The sequence below is a fragment of the Leptonychotes weddellii genome, chromosome 2, assembly GCF_054177405.1.
Source record: "Leptonychotes weddellii isolate Sample4059 chromosome 2, ASM5417740v2, whole genome shotgun sequence".
Lineage (NCBI taxonomy): Eukaryota > Metazoa > Chordata > Mammalia > Carnivora > Phocidae > Leptonychotes > Leptonychotes weddellii.
In genome coordinates, this window is record NC_138370.1 from 151,497,077 (window position 1) to 151,513,518 (window position 16,442).

At 35.9% G+C, this 16,442-nt stretch overlaps 1 protein-coding gene across 1 annotated transcript in view; it reads right to left on the minus strand.

The window, feature by feature from the left end:
* Positions 1 to 15,454, minus strand: part of LOC102735645 (death domain-containing protein 1) — a 47,785-nt gene extending 32,331 nt beyond the window's left edge. The window contains 7 exon segments of the mRNA XM_081813169.1: positions 3,368 to 3,408; positions 4,587 to 4,831; positions 5,910 to 6,089; positions 8,373 to 8,700; positions 12,659 to 12,977; positions 12,980 to 13,273; positions 15,241 to 15,454. Coding sequence (XP_081669295.1) covers positions 3,368 to 3,408; positions 4,587 to 4,831; positions 5,910 to 6,089; positions 8,373 to 8,700; positions 12,659 to 12,977; positions 12,980 to 13,273; positions 15,241 to 15,454 — 1,621 coding nt within the window.
* Between the last annotated feature and the right edge of the window lie 988 nt (positions 15,455 to 16,442).

A 16,442-nucleotide genomic window follows, 5' to 3' on the forward strand; every position in this document is an offset into this window, starting at 1 on the left:
AAAAACCTGAATTCCCGAGGACTGATGACCATCTAACGTAAGGTTTTCACTTACGTTATCTTCTAGGAGTTTTATAGTTTTGCATTTTACATTTATGTCTATAATCCATTTGGGGTTAATTTTTGTGAAGAGTATAAAGTCTGTGTCTAGATTCATTTTTTTGCATGTGGACATCTACTTGTTCCAGCACTTGTTTTCTTCAGAAGACTGTCTTTACTCCTTTGTCATTGCCTTTTCTCCTTTGTCAAAGATAAGTTGACTATATATATATATTTCTGGGCTCTCTTTTCTGTTCTACTGATCTATTTGCCTATTCTTTCACCAATACCATACTGTGTTGAGTACTATAACTTTATAGTAAGTCTCGAAGTCAGGTAGTGCCCCTCTTCCGTCTCTATTCTTCTCCTGTGTTGGCTATTCTGAGGGATCAGCTCTTTTTGGTTTCTTAAGTTAATGGTAGTTTTACCAACTTGTCTATTTTATTCTTACATAATATGACACATCTATTTCACAAATATTCTTGTATATGACTCATGTTACATTTTAACAAGATCATCTTAAAACCAATAGCATTATGCAGAAATGGCATTCTCCATGAGCAAAATTGTTTTCCCATCTAACTCTCTAAAATATTTCTTATATAATATGGAATAAGTTTTTATTTAATAAATTAATTTCACCTTTCATTACTGTCAAGAAATCTTTTCTGGTTCATAATTAAATGACACTCATCTTTTCCCAGAAATCCTTCAGACATAAAGGAATGTGATGTAATAAAGACCTTTAATTCTTATTATTTAGACTATGTTTTGGCCTCAACTAGTTTTTATCTTTTTTATTTTATGAGGCATGGAGTGCTTCATTGTGTTCCTATTTCCATAGAAAATGTTCACCTATTTTCACCCTTTGATGAAAGAAGGTTAAATAAACAGCTGGTATAGGATCCCATTTTATTGTTTTATGCTCCACTGGATAGAGGAAATGCATCTACCATATCTAGCATTAATAACAACAGAGCATATTATGAAATACTAATTTAGCATTGTTAAAAAGTATTGAAGGATTACTACTACTATTTACATTTCCACAAATGCATTCATTAATTTATTTAATTCATGAAACGTTTTTTGAGCACCTACTATGTTGTACTTGTGCTTAGTGATGCTAAATGGAAAAGAGAATTTAATAATACTATAGTATGATATAGGATGTGTACAAAGAATGGGACTGACACAGAAAAAAATCAATCCCTCCTGGATATCTTAGAATGTCTTGACAGATAAGGAAAGAGTTGAGCTACCACTTATAGAATAAACCAGTGTCCTTCACCTAAACATGATAAAAAAAGGATTTTCTAGCAGACAGAGCATATACTAGGGCAAAGAAACAGAGAAGAAAAAAGATATCGGTACTTGGTTAACTGAATTGATGACAAATGGCCATCTTCCCCCTATATAGAAATGCTGGACAAAAATCTCTCTCTCACACAGACACACAGAGAGTAAGGTGGAGGAACTCAAAAGCCAGAAAGAAAATCCCTTAGGTCTGGAAATTAACAAAATCTCAAAAAGCTAGGGGCGCCTCCGTGGCTCAGTAGGTTAAGCGGCTGCTTTTGGCTCAGGTCAGGATCTCCAGGTCCTGGGTTGGAGCCCCGAGGACTCCCTGCGCAGCAGGGAGTCTGCTTCTCCCTTTTCCTTCCTCACCAGCTCGTGCTTATTCACACGTTCTCTCTCAAATAAATAAAATCTTTTTTTAAAATCTCAAAAAGCTAGAATTCTCTTCTCTCCCTAGGGAACATGAGCAACTGATTCTATGGATACTCCCACCCTCATCAGTCTCCTCCAAACACACACCCTGCCCCACCAACCATGCATACACACCAGGTGTGTGGGGGCTGGAGCTTACGATATTATCAGACACATTAGATACAGCCTCTAGCTATTAGCTGGAACTAACTCAGTCATAAAACTGGAATCCCGAAAGGGCAGCATTGGCCATGAAATGAGAAACAACAAAACAACCAAACTCTCTTGGAACATTGGCTCAAGAAATCAACAAACACGCAAAGCAGCTCTGGGCAGGAGGGAAAGGGAGAAGAAAAGTTGATCTGACTAAAAATCATACTCAGTACTTGGAAATGAATTTCTAAGGATGGAACCAGCATTATAGACAATGTACTAGATTACACCATGCTAATAGATAATAGTAAACATCATGTTAATAGGTAGGTGATAGAATAATCTGAATGAAACCATAAAATGAGTATGTTTATAATGATTAAAGGGATAATGAATTAGAAAGCTTAATGAAATACAGAGCATCTTGGAAAAAAAAGATTTTTAAAATATAGCAATAGCCTTTTAGAAATGAGAATTACAATGAGAGAAATAAATATTTGAAACAACTGATTTAAAAATGGTAAAATATTTTAAAAATGGTAAAATATATGACAAATCTAAGGAAATCACCTCAGATATAGCATAGAAGGTATTAAATATTAAAGATTTATGTAAGATGAACAATAGTATAGATTATGTTTAACCCATTTATATCTATTTAATGTAACTGCTTATTTTATTTATGTCATCTTTTCTCTTTAACATCACCATGCTGTTTTCTTGTGGGTATTTTTGTTGTTGTTGTTATCCTTTGCCATATAAACTTTTCCTTTCTGCTTTTTGCTTTTATGAATGAGACTGAGGGGAGACTGATGTTATTCCTTTTTACTTAATCTGTTTCTGCTGAATGGATTGTTATAGAATTATGTTTTATTTAAATGTACATTTCCATTTTCCATGTCATGCCTACGTAGGCATTAGTTTTTGTTGTTTTTTTTTTTTTTTTCCCCGTAATTGTGTCTAGTAATCAATCAGCACTTTCTAAGTCAAGGCTTTAATCAACATCAGGAAATTAAATTCAACTATGCCTTTGATTATTGCTTCTTTTATGGTTGTTTTGGTTGCTCCTTTGATGGTACCATAATTATTAGGTGACATCATTTCAAATGATTCCTTATCATACCTATGTCCCTTTTCATCTCTGCTTGTTATCTTTGTATCTCATCCTGTTGTCCTCATCTCTTTCTGGTCTATCTATCCTGATGGCTTTCTGCCTCTCAGAAGTTTTGCTTACTGGATGCTACTAAACTTCCAAAATAGATTTCCGTAATACTCTCCAGGGAACTGTGATTCTCATTATTCAAGTTACTGTGAAACATCAGGACGATGTTCTCCTTCTTTATTTCTATAGTTTGTTTTTTGGTGGTTTTGTTCTGTTTTTGAAATCTTTTTGATTGGTATTAAGTTTTTTTTTCCTTAAGAAACCATGTAGGACTTTTTTCCTTAATCTTGAATGAATATTCATCCACCTACATCCGGTTTGGTAGCCACTTGAATCTCTTTCTTATATCTGGAAAACAGATCCATGTGCATAATTTAGAAATCAATTTTCAGTGTCTAATCATTTTTACTGAGTATCATTTATCTGGATTACCATGTGTAATCTTCTCCTACCTGGGATAACTGGATCTGGATTTTAAATGTTTTGAATCAATTAAGTGTATGAAAATGTGCCACCCTCAGCATGATTTCTACTAGGGCTCTTATTGTCTCTCTCCTTATCCCTATACTTAAGGGAATTTCATTTTTGACAATGAAAAATGCTGTCTTTTCTCTCTGCATTCCACTATGTCATTTCTGAGGGATATGGAATTAGAGCAAAAGAGGGGCAAAGGAACTCTGATGTAATCGGTTCCAAAAATGAAATCTGTGTATTACAGAGATAAATTTATATTTCTCAGACTATGGGACTTGACAGTCAGGAACAGACAAGTTATTTTTCTATCATCTTTCTTGCAAATGGAGCTGCTTTGTTTTATGATGGAAAGTACATATCAGTCACAAATTATTTTTATTAATCTTTTTCCGTCCGTCCTCTAAATACAGTAGAAGTACTTACCAGATTCTAGCAACAGGTTACTGGTAAAAATCCATTTTAAGGATTAAGTTCTTGTCTTTAAAAAAATATATATGTATTTCAGGGAATATCTAAAAGAGAATGTCTTAATCTATTATACTGGTACTTTTTAATAGTTTAAAACCAGATATTTCTGGTTTTAAATCTTACTTTACCATGATACACAGGAATGTGGATTAACTAAACTACCACTAATATATATATATATATATCTCCCAAGTAGCAAAATAACTGGATCACATATGTATTTTTATGTTCTCTCTCACTTATCTAACACGAGGGAAAGTTTAATTTCTTCTCCCAGCCATAACCTAATATTCTACTACTGCCAGCTTCCTAAATTACAAACATGGTGGGAAAAGACAAATAATCCACTTCTTAATTTCCAGCCTTGCAGCCCTCAAACTAAATAAATGATGGCTACACAGAGTCATGAGTAGATCTAGAGATATGTGGGTGCATCCAAAATTGCACCACTTGGTAGATGTAGATACTTGGACAAGTTCTTAATCTCATTGAGTTTCATTCTTCTCACTGAAAATAAGACGGTGGGGAGATTGGATAACAGGATATACACATCATCAAGTCAGAGATATTAGGGTTTAACTCACCGGTTGAGGTAGAAAGGTATGATCCTGTTTGTTGTGGCACCAGCTGTTCTTTTATGATCTATCTCAGATCCAAGAGTCTTTTCATCAGGGTGTGGAGAATAAGGTAGGAATACAGTGACTGGCTTTTGGAAAGGATGTGTTGATGGGTGCTTAACATGGATCAGAGGGCTTGTGGATACTACCAGGTAGGAAGTATCTTGCCGTGTTTTCAAATATGTCACCAAAGATGGGTCAACAGCTTGGACCTAAACAAGGAAAAAACACATATTCATATATTTTAATAACATGCAAAGTATCAGCACATTTCTAAGCCAATTTTCTGAAAATTTGATAGAGCCTAGTTTTATACATTTCTTTATGCATTGTTGACGAGAATCAACACTGCATTAATTTATAAAAAACACATCATTTGGTCCCCTTTTTACAAAGTCTGTCTGAAATCTAGGTTCCCTGTCCTATGTTATAAATAACTGAGAAACACTCTTAATTGTAGGCAACAAAATGACCTAGAAAACAAAATAGACATTTTACATAATTTCTAATTAGAACTGTTGTTAGATCAAGTGATCTTCAGAAGCTAGAAAAACAAGACTATATTTATTTGTTTCCTCTCACATAAGAATGGCTAATAAAAATAGCTAGCATGATCCTAAACTTCCAAGTTTATGGAAAATATCTATGAATTAATTGCTCATAATATGTTTTTTTCCCTACTTTTTCTTTTTTGCTAACCACTTACAATAACTGGGAGAAACAGGAGAGCATGGGGGACAGTCGAGGCTGCAAGGACAGGAAATATTGAGAAAGTGTATCTTCTAAAAGGTACAGTGATGCTCCAATATATCATGTGTATATCTTGTAAATAGTGTTTTTATATATTAAATCCTCATTCCAAAAAAGGGCTGTTTTATGATTAAGTATAACGAAATTGTCACAATTATAAATATTTTAATTGATTAGCCTCCTGTTTGCCATCCTTCAGATGCAAATCTTGACTCATATGAATGTCCCAATGTCTGGCTTCAGTTTTATCATAGATACTTAACATGTTTTTGTCAATAAATACCATTAAGAAACACACACACACACAAAAGTAGCTAAGAAAGCTTTCAAATAAAGCAGGGATTTATTTTGGAATGAGATTCACTATGCTCTAAATCATCACTTTATCACTGATACCACTGTATGTTAGGTCATCAAAAATATAAGAAAAGAATTCGTTTACTGGTATATTAAACAGTTGTACCTTCTTTATCCTTTCTGGGCCGTGTTTGCTGATCCACAAAAGCTATGAGAAGAAACTCACCAGTTTTTAATATTTACCTTTAATTGTACCAGCACTGGGGAGCCGAAAACCCCTGGAGGGTAATTTAAGGACACTCGGGAACCCATGCCTGGCTTAAGACTAAGGCCTTTCTTTGTTACTATGAAGGACTCTTTCTTTAAACAAGACACAACAGAGAAGACACCCAGCTTGTACACTTTGACTTCAGCCCAGGTCCCCTGTATGGATTGAGGACATGAAAGGACATTAACACAGCAGGGTTCTGGGTGCATCTGCTGTGTATACTCTATCTGCTCTCCCTGTACTCTCCCACATTTGGGAAAGATTTCATTAACTCCAAAGGGATGCTCAGGTAGATATTAGTTTCTCAAACTTGAACTACATGATAGAAAAGAGAGAAATAAATATATTTTTAAATTTAAATTAAGTTCCCCCACAATCACATTTAGTGTTTTCACAAATATTAACTATTTTTGGAATCCTATCTTCCTTTACCAGAATAAACTTTAGTATTGGCCTTTATCCAGAAAATTCAACACTGTTTTAGGGAATTCCAAAATGTCATCATTTGGGTAGTTTATGCAAAAGCTAGAGCACCTGTTCTGTCAGCAGATTCTTCCTTCTGACAACTCACAATCTCTTAGTAAAGTCATTTTCTCTATTTCTCTCCTTCATGCAGTGGGAGCAAATGACTGAAAAGAAACATTTGTGTTTCATTTTTATCTAGTGACATTTAAATTTGTAATGCCTATATGCAGGCATGTATTCAAGCTTTTTAATCACACAAAAAAGGAGCTGAGTACATAAATGAAAACAAAATTATCTACTCGTATACTCACCAAAGCTTAAAATGAAGAGGAAGACTTAAAAGTCATTTGGTCTATTCATGTCTCCCCAAACACCAGCCCAGCTCCGCCCCAGCGTGAGTGGATAATCAAACAGACACACACACAAACATTTCGGGGACAATCACAATAGAGAATAATCTGTCATTTGAAAACTGACTAAGGAAGACATTTCACAATATCACTTCATGAATCCGTCATTGGGAAAATTCAGGGCGTGACAAATGTAGTTAACTGGCTGAAAGGAAAATGGTGAGAGGTAAGAAAAAAAGTTTCCCTGGAACTGATTAGGGATAACTACTATTAGAAAACTATAAAAAGTATATGCTTTTATATTTTCCAGTAGACAATGGTCCTCTTACTTTGTTGTCCTTTTTGCTCTGATGATCCATTTATGAAACATCTTGCTGCCCATTTTCTGAAAGTCACGTGCACGATCAGCAGTTTTCACGTTTATAATGACAGTCACACAGACTGATCAAGATTAAAAAGCCACAGTCAAGGCAATGTGGACAGGACTATTATACATACAGGCTTCCTAGACCAAATATAAAATATGCTAGTGACATGAATTGGAATAAATTATTATTACAGGCTTAGCTTTCATATTCTACTGCATAACCTTGTTTGTAACTCAGAAAAGACACAAATTAGAAAAAGAAGAGATGTATTATAAAGAATTTCTTATTTAGTGGAATTTTAAAATATTTATTCCTTGCCCTTCTCTTCAAATAATGACAACTTACATAAAGCTAAAAAGACAAATATTCTGTTTAAAAATAAATTCAATGGCCCACAGAAGAATCTTTAACCTTAGCTCCCATCAACTCTATGCTAAGTTTAATAACTGCTATAACCTGTCTTCAAAACATATGAATTTGTGACCATAGCGAAACTCAGAGTTACTACAATAACGTCTACTACTAACACGTGTTTATAGGCTTCCTTTTATCTTTGTAAGTGCATTTATTCATTTAATCCTTATGACCCTATCAGGTGGACACTATTATTGTATTCATTTTTCAGATAAAGAAATTGAGTCATGGCCAGGTTACATAGTTTACCCACACTAACATAGCACGGAAGTACAGGAACCAGATTTCAAACCCAGCTAATCTCCCCCCACAACCCACATCCTAACTACCACATACACTGTCTTCTGTGTATGAGCAGAACATAATTTATAGACTAAAAAACTATCTCAAGGCGTGCACACACACACAGCTGTTCAACTCTTTTTACATATTTTTCCAACTCACGAATGATAAAAAATAAATCTAGTATTATCTGGGGATCCCAACATTCTTAAATTTAGACAGAGGTCCATCACATTTAAATGCTAGTCTATTGCTAGTCTAAGGCATGAAGCTAATTAAGCCATGATATTGATTTTTTTTTTTTCCCCAGGTGAAAATACAACATTTGCTGGGTCCTAGACCCAAGTTCTTCTTTCCTAAGTTTGGCCAATAATTTCTGCTCTTTGACCATGAAGATCAAAAGATAGCAAAATATTCGTGAATTTACTGGCATTAATCTAATTAACCCTTCCATTTGTTACCAATGGAGCAATTATATCTCTACACAATCTGGTAGTCTGAGTAATATTTAGTAGAGGAGTCAAACAGCAAATGTAGATGTAGCCAAGGCTTTACCAACCTTATAACTTCCTCTCATTCCTTCCAGTGAATTTGGGGTTAGGTAACTTGATTGAAGGTTTATGTCAGACACTTTCACCATGATGTTTCTGTAATTTCACCTGTAATGTGCAGTAAATGGAATTGCAATGCATATTAGAAATGGAATTTTTTTTTCCATGTCTGAGCACTCAACAGTGATGACATTACTGACCAACTCTTCACTATCACTCACTATTAAAGAACTCATGCTATTAATTACCTGGCATTGTAGATGTTGTAGAATATATGATGGTGCTGTAATATAACAAGACACCTGGGGGCTGGTATCACTCAGCATATCAAAATACCTGCAGGAAAAAAAATACATCATTTTTCCAATTATTTGATTTATGTACTATATGGCTAAATGCAAAAAAGAGGGAAGCAAACCATAGGAGAGTCTTAACTATGGAGAACAAACTGAGGGTTAACGGAGGGAGGTGAGCGGGGGATTGGCTAAATGGGTGATGGGTGTTAAGGAGTGCACTTGTTGTGATGAGTACTGAGTGTTGTAGGTAAGTGATGAGTCACTAAATTCTAGTCCTGAAACCAATATCACACTATATGTTAACTAGAATTTAAATAAAAAATTTGAAAAAAAATAAATTAAATAAACTATAAAACAAATATAAATAAATAATAAATAAATAAATAAGCACGAGCTCTAGAGCCACATTGTCTTACTGTGAATCCCAACTCTTTCACTTACTGACTCTGTAACCTTTTAGCAAGATATTCAACCTCTCTGTGCCTCAGTTTATTCAACTACAAAATTATAATAAAATAATACCTATCTCATAAGAAGGCTGTGAGAATTAAATAAACTAGTATATGTTAAGTTATTAAAAATTTATGCTTGGCACATAGTAGGTATTATATGTATGAGCTATTATTACTATTTTTACTATTGACATTACTATTATTATTTAGGTGGTGATTTCTCAGTTTTGTTCACGTTACAAAATGAATCTGAAGATTGCTAATGCTTCTTGATAAACCAAGTACTAATAGCTGAATCATTTACTAAATTTTGAGGAAAGGAGATAAATACATATCTGGTATTGGAATTATCCAAACACATTATATCGAATGATGTTTATTATGTTTTTTAGAAAACCTGAGAAAGGTACAAAAGTACTGTGAATTTAGGATTAGTCATGATAATTAGAAGCAAAATATTTACAGTCCTCAAAGAATCAATACAAAAGCTTATTTTGACCACTTGTTGTACTCTTGCTTTTTATAACCATCACCTTTGCCGAAGCTTTTAGTGTCTTAAACATTTGCATTCAAATTTGAGATCAGTCATTATTTGTTTGACTTTAAACATCAATAATTATTATTAAAATAACCAATATTTTAGCTCTCTCTATGGACTAGATTTTAGGTTACACATTGTTTCATTTTTTTTTAAATTGTTACCTTTCAATAATCTCTATATACAACATGGGGCTCGACCTCGCAACCCTTAGATCAAGGGTCGCATGTTCTACTGACTGAGCCAGCCAAGTGCCCCCACACTGTTTCATTTAATCCTCACTAGGGAGTCAGGCAGGTACTACTGTTATCACCTTTTACAGATAAAGAAACTGAGGCTTAGAAAATGTCACTTGTTGAAAATCACACCGATGGTAAGTATACAGAATCAAAAATTGAATCTGTCTATATTTAGCACAAAAGCCCAAACTCTGACATAATATCCTCAAATCATTCCAAAGCACTGGATTCTTTATCCATTACAAACTGAAACTAATACCTAATCTACAATAGTATGAAGATGGGTTGCATGCCCAATAAATTAGATCTCTACCTTAAGATTACCAGCTTGAGTTTCTCCTCTTCTTTCTACTTATTTCTTATCAGTGAAATGGCTGAAATATTGGCAATGTCAAAGATAAATGAGAGGATCAATATAAAATAGAGCATTAATACCCAGTTCTAGGATAATCAGGTTTTAACTATTTTTCAATTCTTAGTAAACTGAATTTTATAATGCCCTTTAACATAGATATCTAAAAAATAATGTTGAAATTGCAGAGAAGTTTATTTATTTAGATTTATAATTCTGAACCTATAAAGTTGGAAGGAAAATTACCCAGTACATTGGTTTGTTTGCATATTCTCTGATGACGGTACTTCAGAAAATGAAAAACAATTTCTGAATGGTTTAATAGAGAATACAGTGACCCAGCCTTGTATAACTTCAAAAATGATTTTCTTCTGTGGCTTGAAAACTATCTGCATACGCTCTTTTTTTTTTTTTTTTTTAAGATTTTATTTATTTATCTGACAGAGAGAGAGACAGCGAGAGCAGGAACACAAGCAGGGAGAGTGGGAGAGGGAGAAGCAGGCTTCCCGCCGAGCAGGGAGCCCGATGTGGGACTCAATCCCAGGACCCTGGGATCATGACCTGAGCCGAAGGCAAACGCTTAGCGACTGAGCCACCCAGGCGCCTGCATACGCTCTTCTAAAAGACTGATGGGTGAAGTGAGGAAAGAGACCTGTAAATGCTTCTGTTTCCTCTAGCCTTAGTCAAATAGATCTAGTCCAGCAGGTGAAGTAATCAGATTGGTTTATGTTTCTCGTTTCCCTTTGAGTCTATACACACTAGGACAACAACACTGGAAGAGATAGGTTTCTTACAGAAAGCTATCCAGGAAGGAATCACAACAGATTCCCAGCGAGGTTTTGTTTATGACACACATATTTTAAGGGGCCTGATGGTTTCTAGCCTGAAGGATTGAAAGGAGTAGTCATCTTTATAAACATGCAAACCAAGCACAATTGGTTTGTATGCTACAAAGAGGAAATCACCAACCAGGGAACACCTAAGGGTGGTGTTAGAGGGAGTGGTTCAGCAGTGACTCACTAGTTGATGCTTTGAGTCATTTCTGAATGTGAGAATATGAAGTGTTAATGTTTTTCTCAAGTGAAATGGGCAACTACATATTAACTAACTTAATAGTTGTTTTGCAGGGGAAGTAATTCTTTAAAACTATGGGGTTTGTCAAGCATTGAATGTACTTCCATGACATCTATAAAACTCATTAGATTCTCAGCCCTATAGGGACCTCACAGCTAACCTAACTCAACCTCTTCATTTTATTGATGAGGTAACTAAGGTCAAAATAGCAAAATGAGTTGCTTGAGACTGAAGACGCAGTTGTGGTGTTGTCCTGGAAATGGTATTATACACCTGAAAAGAGCATTATACGTCATGGCAGAGAGGGGTTAAGTGAAGTTTGGAAGCACGTGGGAAGTAGAGAAAGTGAGGGTTGTTGAGAGTGAAATCAATTACAAACTCACATTTAGCTCAGTGTGAACATCTGCCAAGTACTGTGGTGCTAGGCCCTTTACATGACTTTCTCATTTGACCTAACCAAATAATCCCAGGAAGTATATATTATTTCTACAAAGAAGAAAATAGGACTAAGAAATGAAGCAAGTTGCCCAGGATCACAAAACTAGTATGTAAAAAAACAGGGGATAAAATTTAAGTCTGTCTGATTCCCAAAGCAATGATTTTTTTCATTATGCCCCATTGTCTTCTAAGGGTGTGATCTTTGCAGGAAAACTATGGCTGTGAATATTTTATTTTATTTGGACAAATAGGGATTATTATCCCCTGTATAAGGGAGATAATTTATGAAGTGTATCTGTCAATTTCAACATTTTTTTTTTTTTAAAGTCAGGGGCTCCTTGAGAATCTGGGAAAAGCTTTGGACAATCTCCAAGGAGATAAAATATACACACAATTTTAATAACTGCCTAAAGCTTACCCATGCCATCTAGAGTCTACAGACACAGGTTAAGAATTTATGATAATTTATAAATAAAATAAATGTGAGAATTTATTTGAGGATATCGCTAAAATAAATGAGGCTAGAAAATGCTTTTCTAGAATTTGAACTCTCCACAGCTTCCTAGTTTTTCTTATTATAATTGAAAGAGTAGTGATTAAGAAGAGTGTTCATGTTCTGGACAATTGTTCATTTAAACTACTTTCTTCTATAGTGGATTCCTCTTCCTTTAAAGAAACATTTAATGTTTGTTTCCTAAAATTATAAAAAAAAAATATTAGTAATAGCAGTCATATAATTTTACTGGGAATAATTTAAACTGAATTATTGATTTACAATATCTTCTAGAGATCTGAAATGGAAATATAAAATCCTCATCATATATGTATACTATGTATAAGAACGACGGAAACACACGTATCAACAGCAGGAATATACAAGCACCTCTCACATCACATTTACTTACTCCTACTCCATTATGTTATTCTTTTGCTTTAGACTCTCTGAATCATTGGAAAGAAGATTATTCAGATTCTTGCTGGAGATATCACATGTTATTGAGGATGTGGTAATCTCTTCTCTTTGGCTTTCTGAGATCTCTTGAATTTCTCTTTCTGTTGTCTGGATTATGTCATGCATCTCTTTCTTGTTGCCATTTGTGTTCTCAACAGTCATGTGTTCTGTTTGTTTATCATCTTCATTTTCAGCATTATCTGGGAACGTTTTGTTCTGCGACTCCCCTCGCTCTCTTACATCTCCATTCAATAAGGTATTGTTTTTTCCCCCACTAATTCTGAACTCACATGTGCTTTATTTTTTTTTAACTGGACCTGGTTTGTATAAGGACTTTCCTCTCCATTTGTGGGAGAAACAGTAGCTGTTTCTATGACATTTTGTTCCCCTCTTGCAGCAATGCCTGCTGCTTTGATATCGTGAATGGTGGACATTGTCCGCCGTGGGGTACATTCATCATGCGTGCTGCATAAATTACACATCTCCTTTTCTTCTTTCTTTAGAAGTGTAGCAGTGCTCCCCAAATATTCATTTATTTTCATGAGGCAGTCTATGAAAGTAGAGATTTCTGTACACACACAGATACATAAAAAGAACAAAATACAAAACTGAATCAAATTATATTTCTCCACTTACATCTCATGAGGTATGGCAAGATAACCTTAGAAACCAGGCATTTAAGCCTTTCTCCCTGCTGAAGGAGAAGTCATTTGCACAACTGTCACTCTTTTAATACATTTAGGAATTGGGGACAAATTGCTTCTTACTGTAGTGGCAAAGAATAAATCTAATCCCTCCTGCTCATTAAAATGCTTTGAATATTTGAAGGCAGACACCATGATCCCCCGATGCCCATAAAACTCTTCAATTGAAGTCAACATCTCCCTCAATAATTCCGTGATGATTTAGTATGATTTTGAGAATTGTTCCTTCTCCTTTGAATGTACTATATCATTTGTCAATGATCCACCTATAATTATTTGCCTAAAATTTAGCAAAACACTTCAGATGAGACTTGGGTAGCCGGCATACCATAGCTACGTTATTCCTACTGGTGCAGGTGCTGTATTTTTTAGGTGCTTTGTTGGCTGCTATGAGAATTAAGTTAGGTTTACACTTCTGCTGAGCTTGTGATCATTTACAATTTTCAAGTTAGCCTTCCAAAAAATAGTTCTAATTGTACAGGTTCTGATTCTCTGATTAGAATGTGCCCTGGCTACTCAAAGGCTGTTAAACCAAGTCAAGCCTCTTCACTCTGGTGGTCTATAGGCCCCCCCCCCATGATCTGATCTGTTATAATCTCTCCTCACCCCATCCCCATGTCCTACCATTCTCCTCTTTGTCCATCCTTCCTCTGAGCTTACAGCTCACAGCTGAGGTTATCTGATCACTTCTTGCAGGCTTAGCAACTCTCCAATCTTTAGAATTCAATTCTGAACTAAGGAATATGTAATTTGTAGCCCCATAGGTCAGCATTTTAAGAATCATCATTAAATTATCCTTTTATGAGTCTGGGTTTATCTTTGGGCTCCAATTCTGACAGCTTGTGTTTTTGTCTTGTACCTAAGACTGCCTTTATTTTGATCTCCTCTTCTGGAAACAGTGTCCTTACCATTTTCCGTGAATAGGTATTTGTCTCAATATGTTGCCTAGGACCATATTCAATTCTCTCCAGAGACTAGAGTCCTGGCTATAATCTCCAGCTGCTATTGTCTGGGTCATGCTGCCTTTGCGCAGATTTCCCTGATGCCTACCAACTGCCCGCTAATAATTTCTTAACATTATCCCCTGGATTCGTGATTGATGAGACCTGCCCACTTGCCTTGACACTATATAATTTAGAGTTGGATTTCATGATACCACTCATCTTCTTATCTAGAGTAACTGCTGTTGTCTGAGATCATATTCATCAGATACAATGTTCTTCCTGCCATACTTCTCAGCATCCATAATTGGGGCTATTCCCATGAATCTGCTCCCCTCTTAGTGTGTGTGGGAGGGGGGTCCAATTCTATAGCCCAGCCCAGCCCAGTCTTTCTAGAGTTTTTGCAATAATGGGTTCAAGCTCAAATAATTCTACACATAGAATATCATATTCCAATATAGAAAAACTGCTTGTTCTACCTCAGACCAGGGATATTTTCCTACCTTTAATCTTGGATCCTACTAATAATACCCTTGCCTGGAATGCACTTTCAAGATTCCTAATTTCCAGCTGCATAAATCCAATTCAGTCCTTAAGCTTTGGTTTAAATACAGCATTTGATCTAGCAAAATTCCCTATTTCCCACTCTAAAAGTGGATCTTGCCTGCTTGTGAAGTCTTAATGCCCTTCCTTTCTATGTCTTTAATGGAACTCGCCTTAATGTCCCTTGCATTATTGTGCATTTGTCTTACCTTATTTCTTGTAATATATTGTTAGTCCCTTGTGGACAAGGCTCTGTCTTAGCCTTCTTTGCCTGCCCCTTCGTACATCTCAAAGTGACAGTCCAATCAACATTTCCCAGAGAAAGAATAAATAGAAGAAATCTCTACCTGCCAGCACAGTGCCTGCAGTGGGCTCCAAGAGCTGGTGAAGGGCCCCACTGAGTTCTTGACCCAGAAAGACCACTGTGACCATGCAAGACGCACCACCAGACCCTTCACAAGGGTCATCACCCAGGAGGGCCGGCCTTAGCACCAGGTTTTGTCTCCATATCTGCTTCAGTATTTGGCCTAGTTTACCTGAGCCCATGTCCTCTGAATCCATTTATGCTCCAGGAGTGGAATGCTTCTTTTCGGCCAGCAAAGCCGAAAGGTTTAGCAAATTCAAATTTGGCGATGGCACTTTGCTTAAAATCGAGGAGATGATCCAAGTGAGGCGGCCAAGCACTTTCTCACAATATAATAGTTCATTCAGCTTCTTGTTGACCAGTGAAAAGTTACTAGGTGACCAAGGAGGGGCGTTCCCACACCCTGGGTGCCATTGTGTACAGAATAGATTAATCACAGGGATAGAACTAGCTCACACCATCCCACTCACCATGTGTAAGTTTTACACATTTAATACATGTATGGGAAGCCCCGTAAGCCTCTCAAGTTTTGAGAAAACAAAATATAGATGCTGTGGTAAGATGAGAACTTTATTAACCAAAGGTAAGCTGTTTAACAATATTGCCAACAAGATTCCTATGTGATATTTAAAAAATACTTATGAATGAAATAATATGATGTTTGAATCACTGCCAAACAATCTGGGAGAGTGGGAGTGGTGTACAGATGAATTAAGATGGGCTGTTACTTACTTGTGGAAGCTGGATATGGTGACATGCAGGGTCTTTACAATTCTCTCTAATTAGCATATATTTATAATATTTTTATAATTAAGAGTTAAAAAAAAAAGATCGTTGGGGCAAGTCGAGATAGGTGCTTGGACTCTTTGTGATAATTTCTCTCCACTTAGATAAAATGTCCCTTCACTAAAATAAAGCAAACCTAAAGAGCGACTTTCTCTGAACTAGCAAGGACTCTGCACCATGTATAATTAAAAGTCAGATGCAACAAGTTCTCACCACTACTGGCCCTTCAGTTGGCACATTATGCACGAGGCCATTGCAACACAGGACTTGATACATGAGAGCCTGGGTGGGTTGGGGGAACTCAGGACAGCCTGTTTCCTCCCCTCCATAGCCCCCACCCCGATAAGAGAGAACACAGCACCTGAGGGAGAGGTCAGTACATTGCAAACAGACCCATGT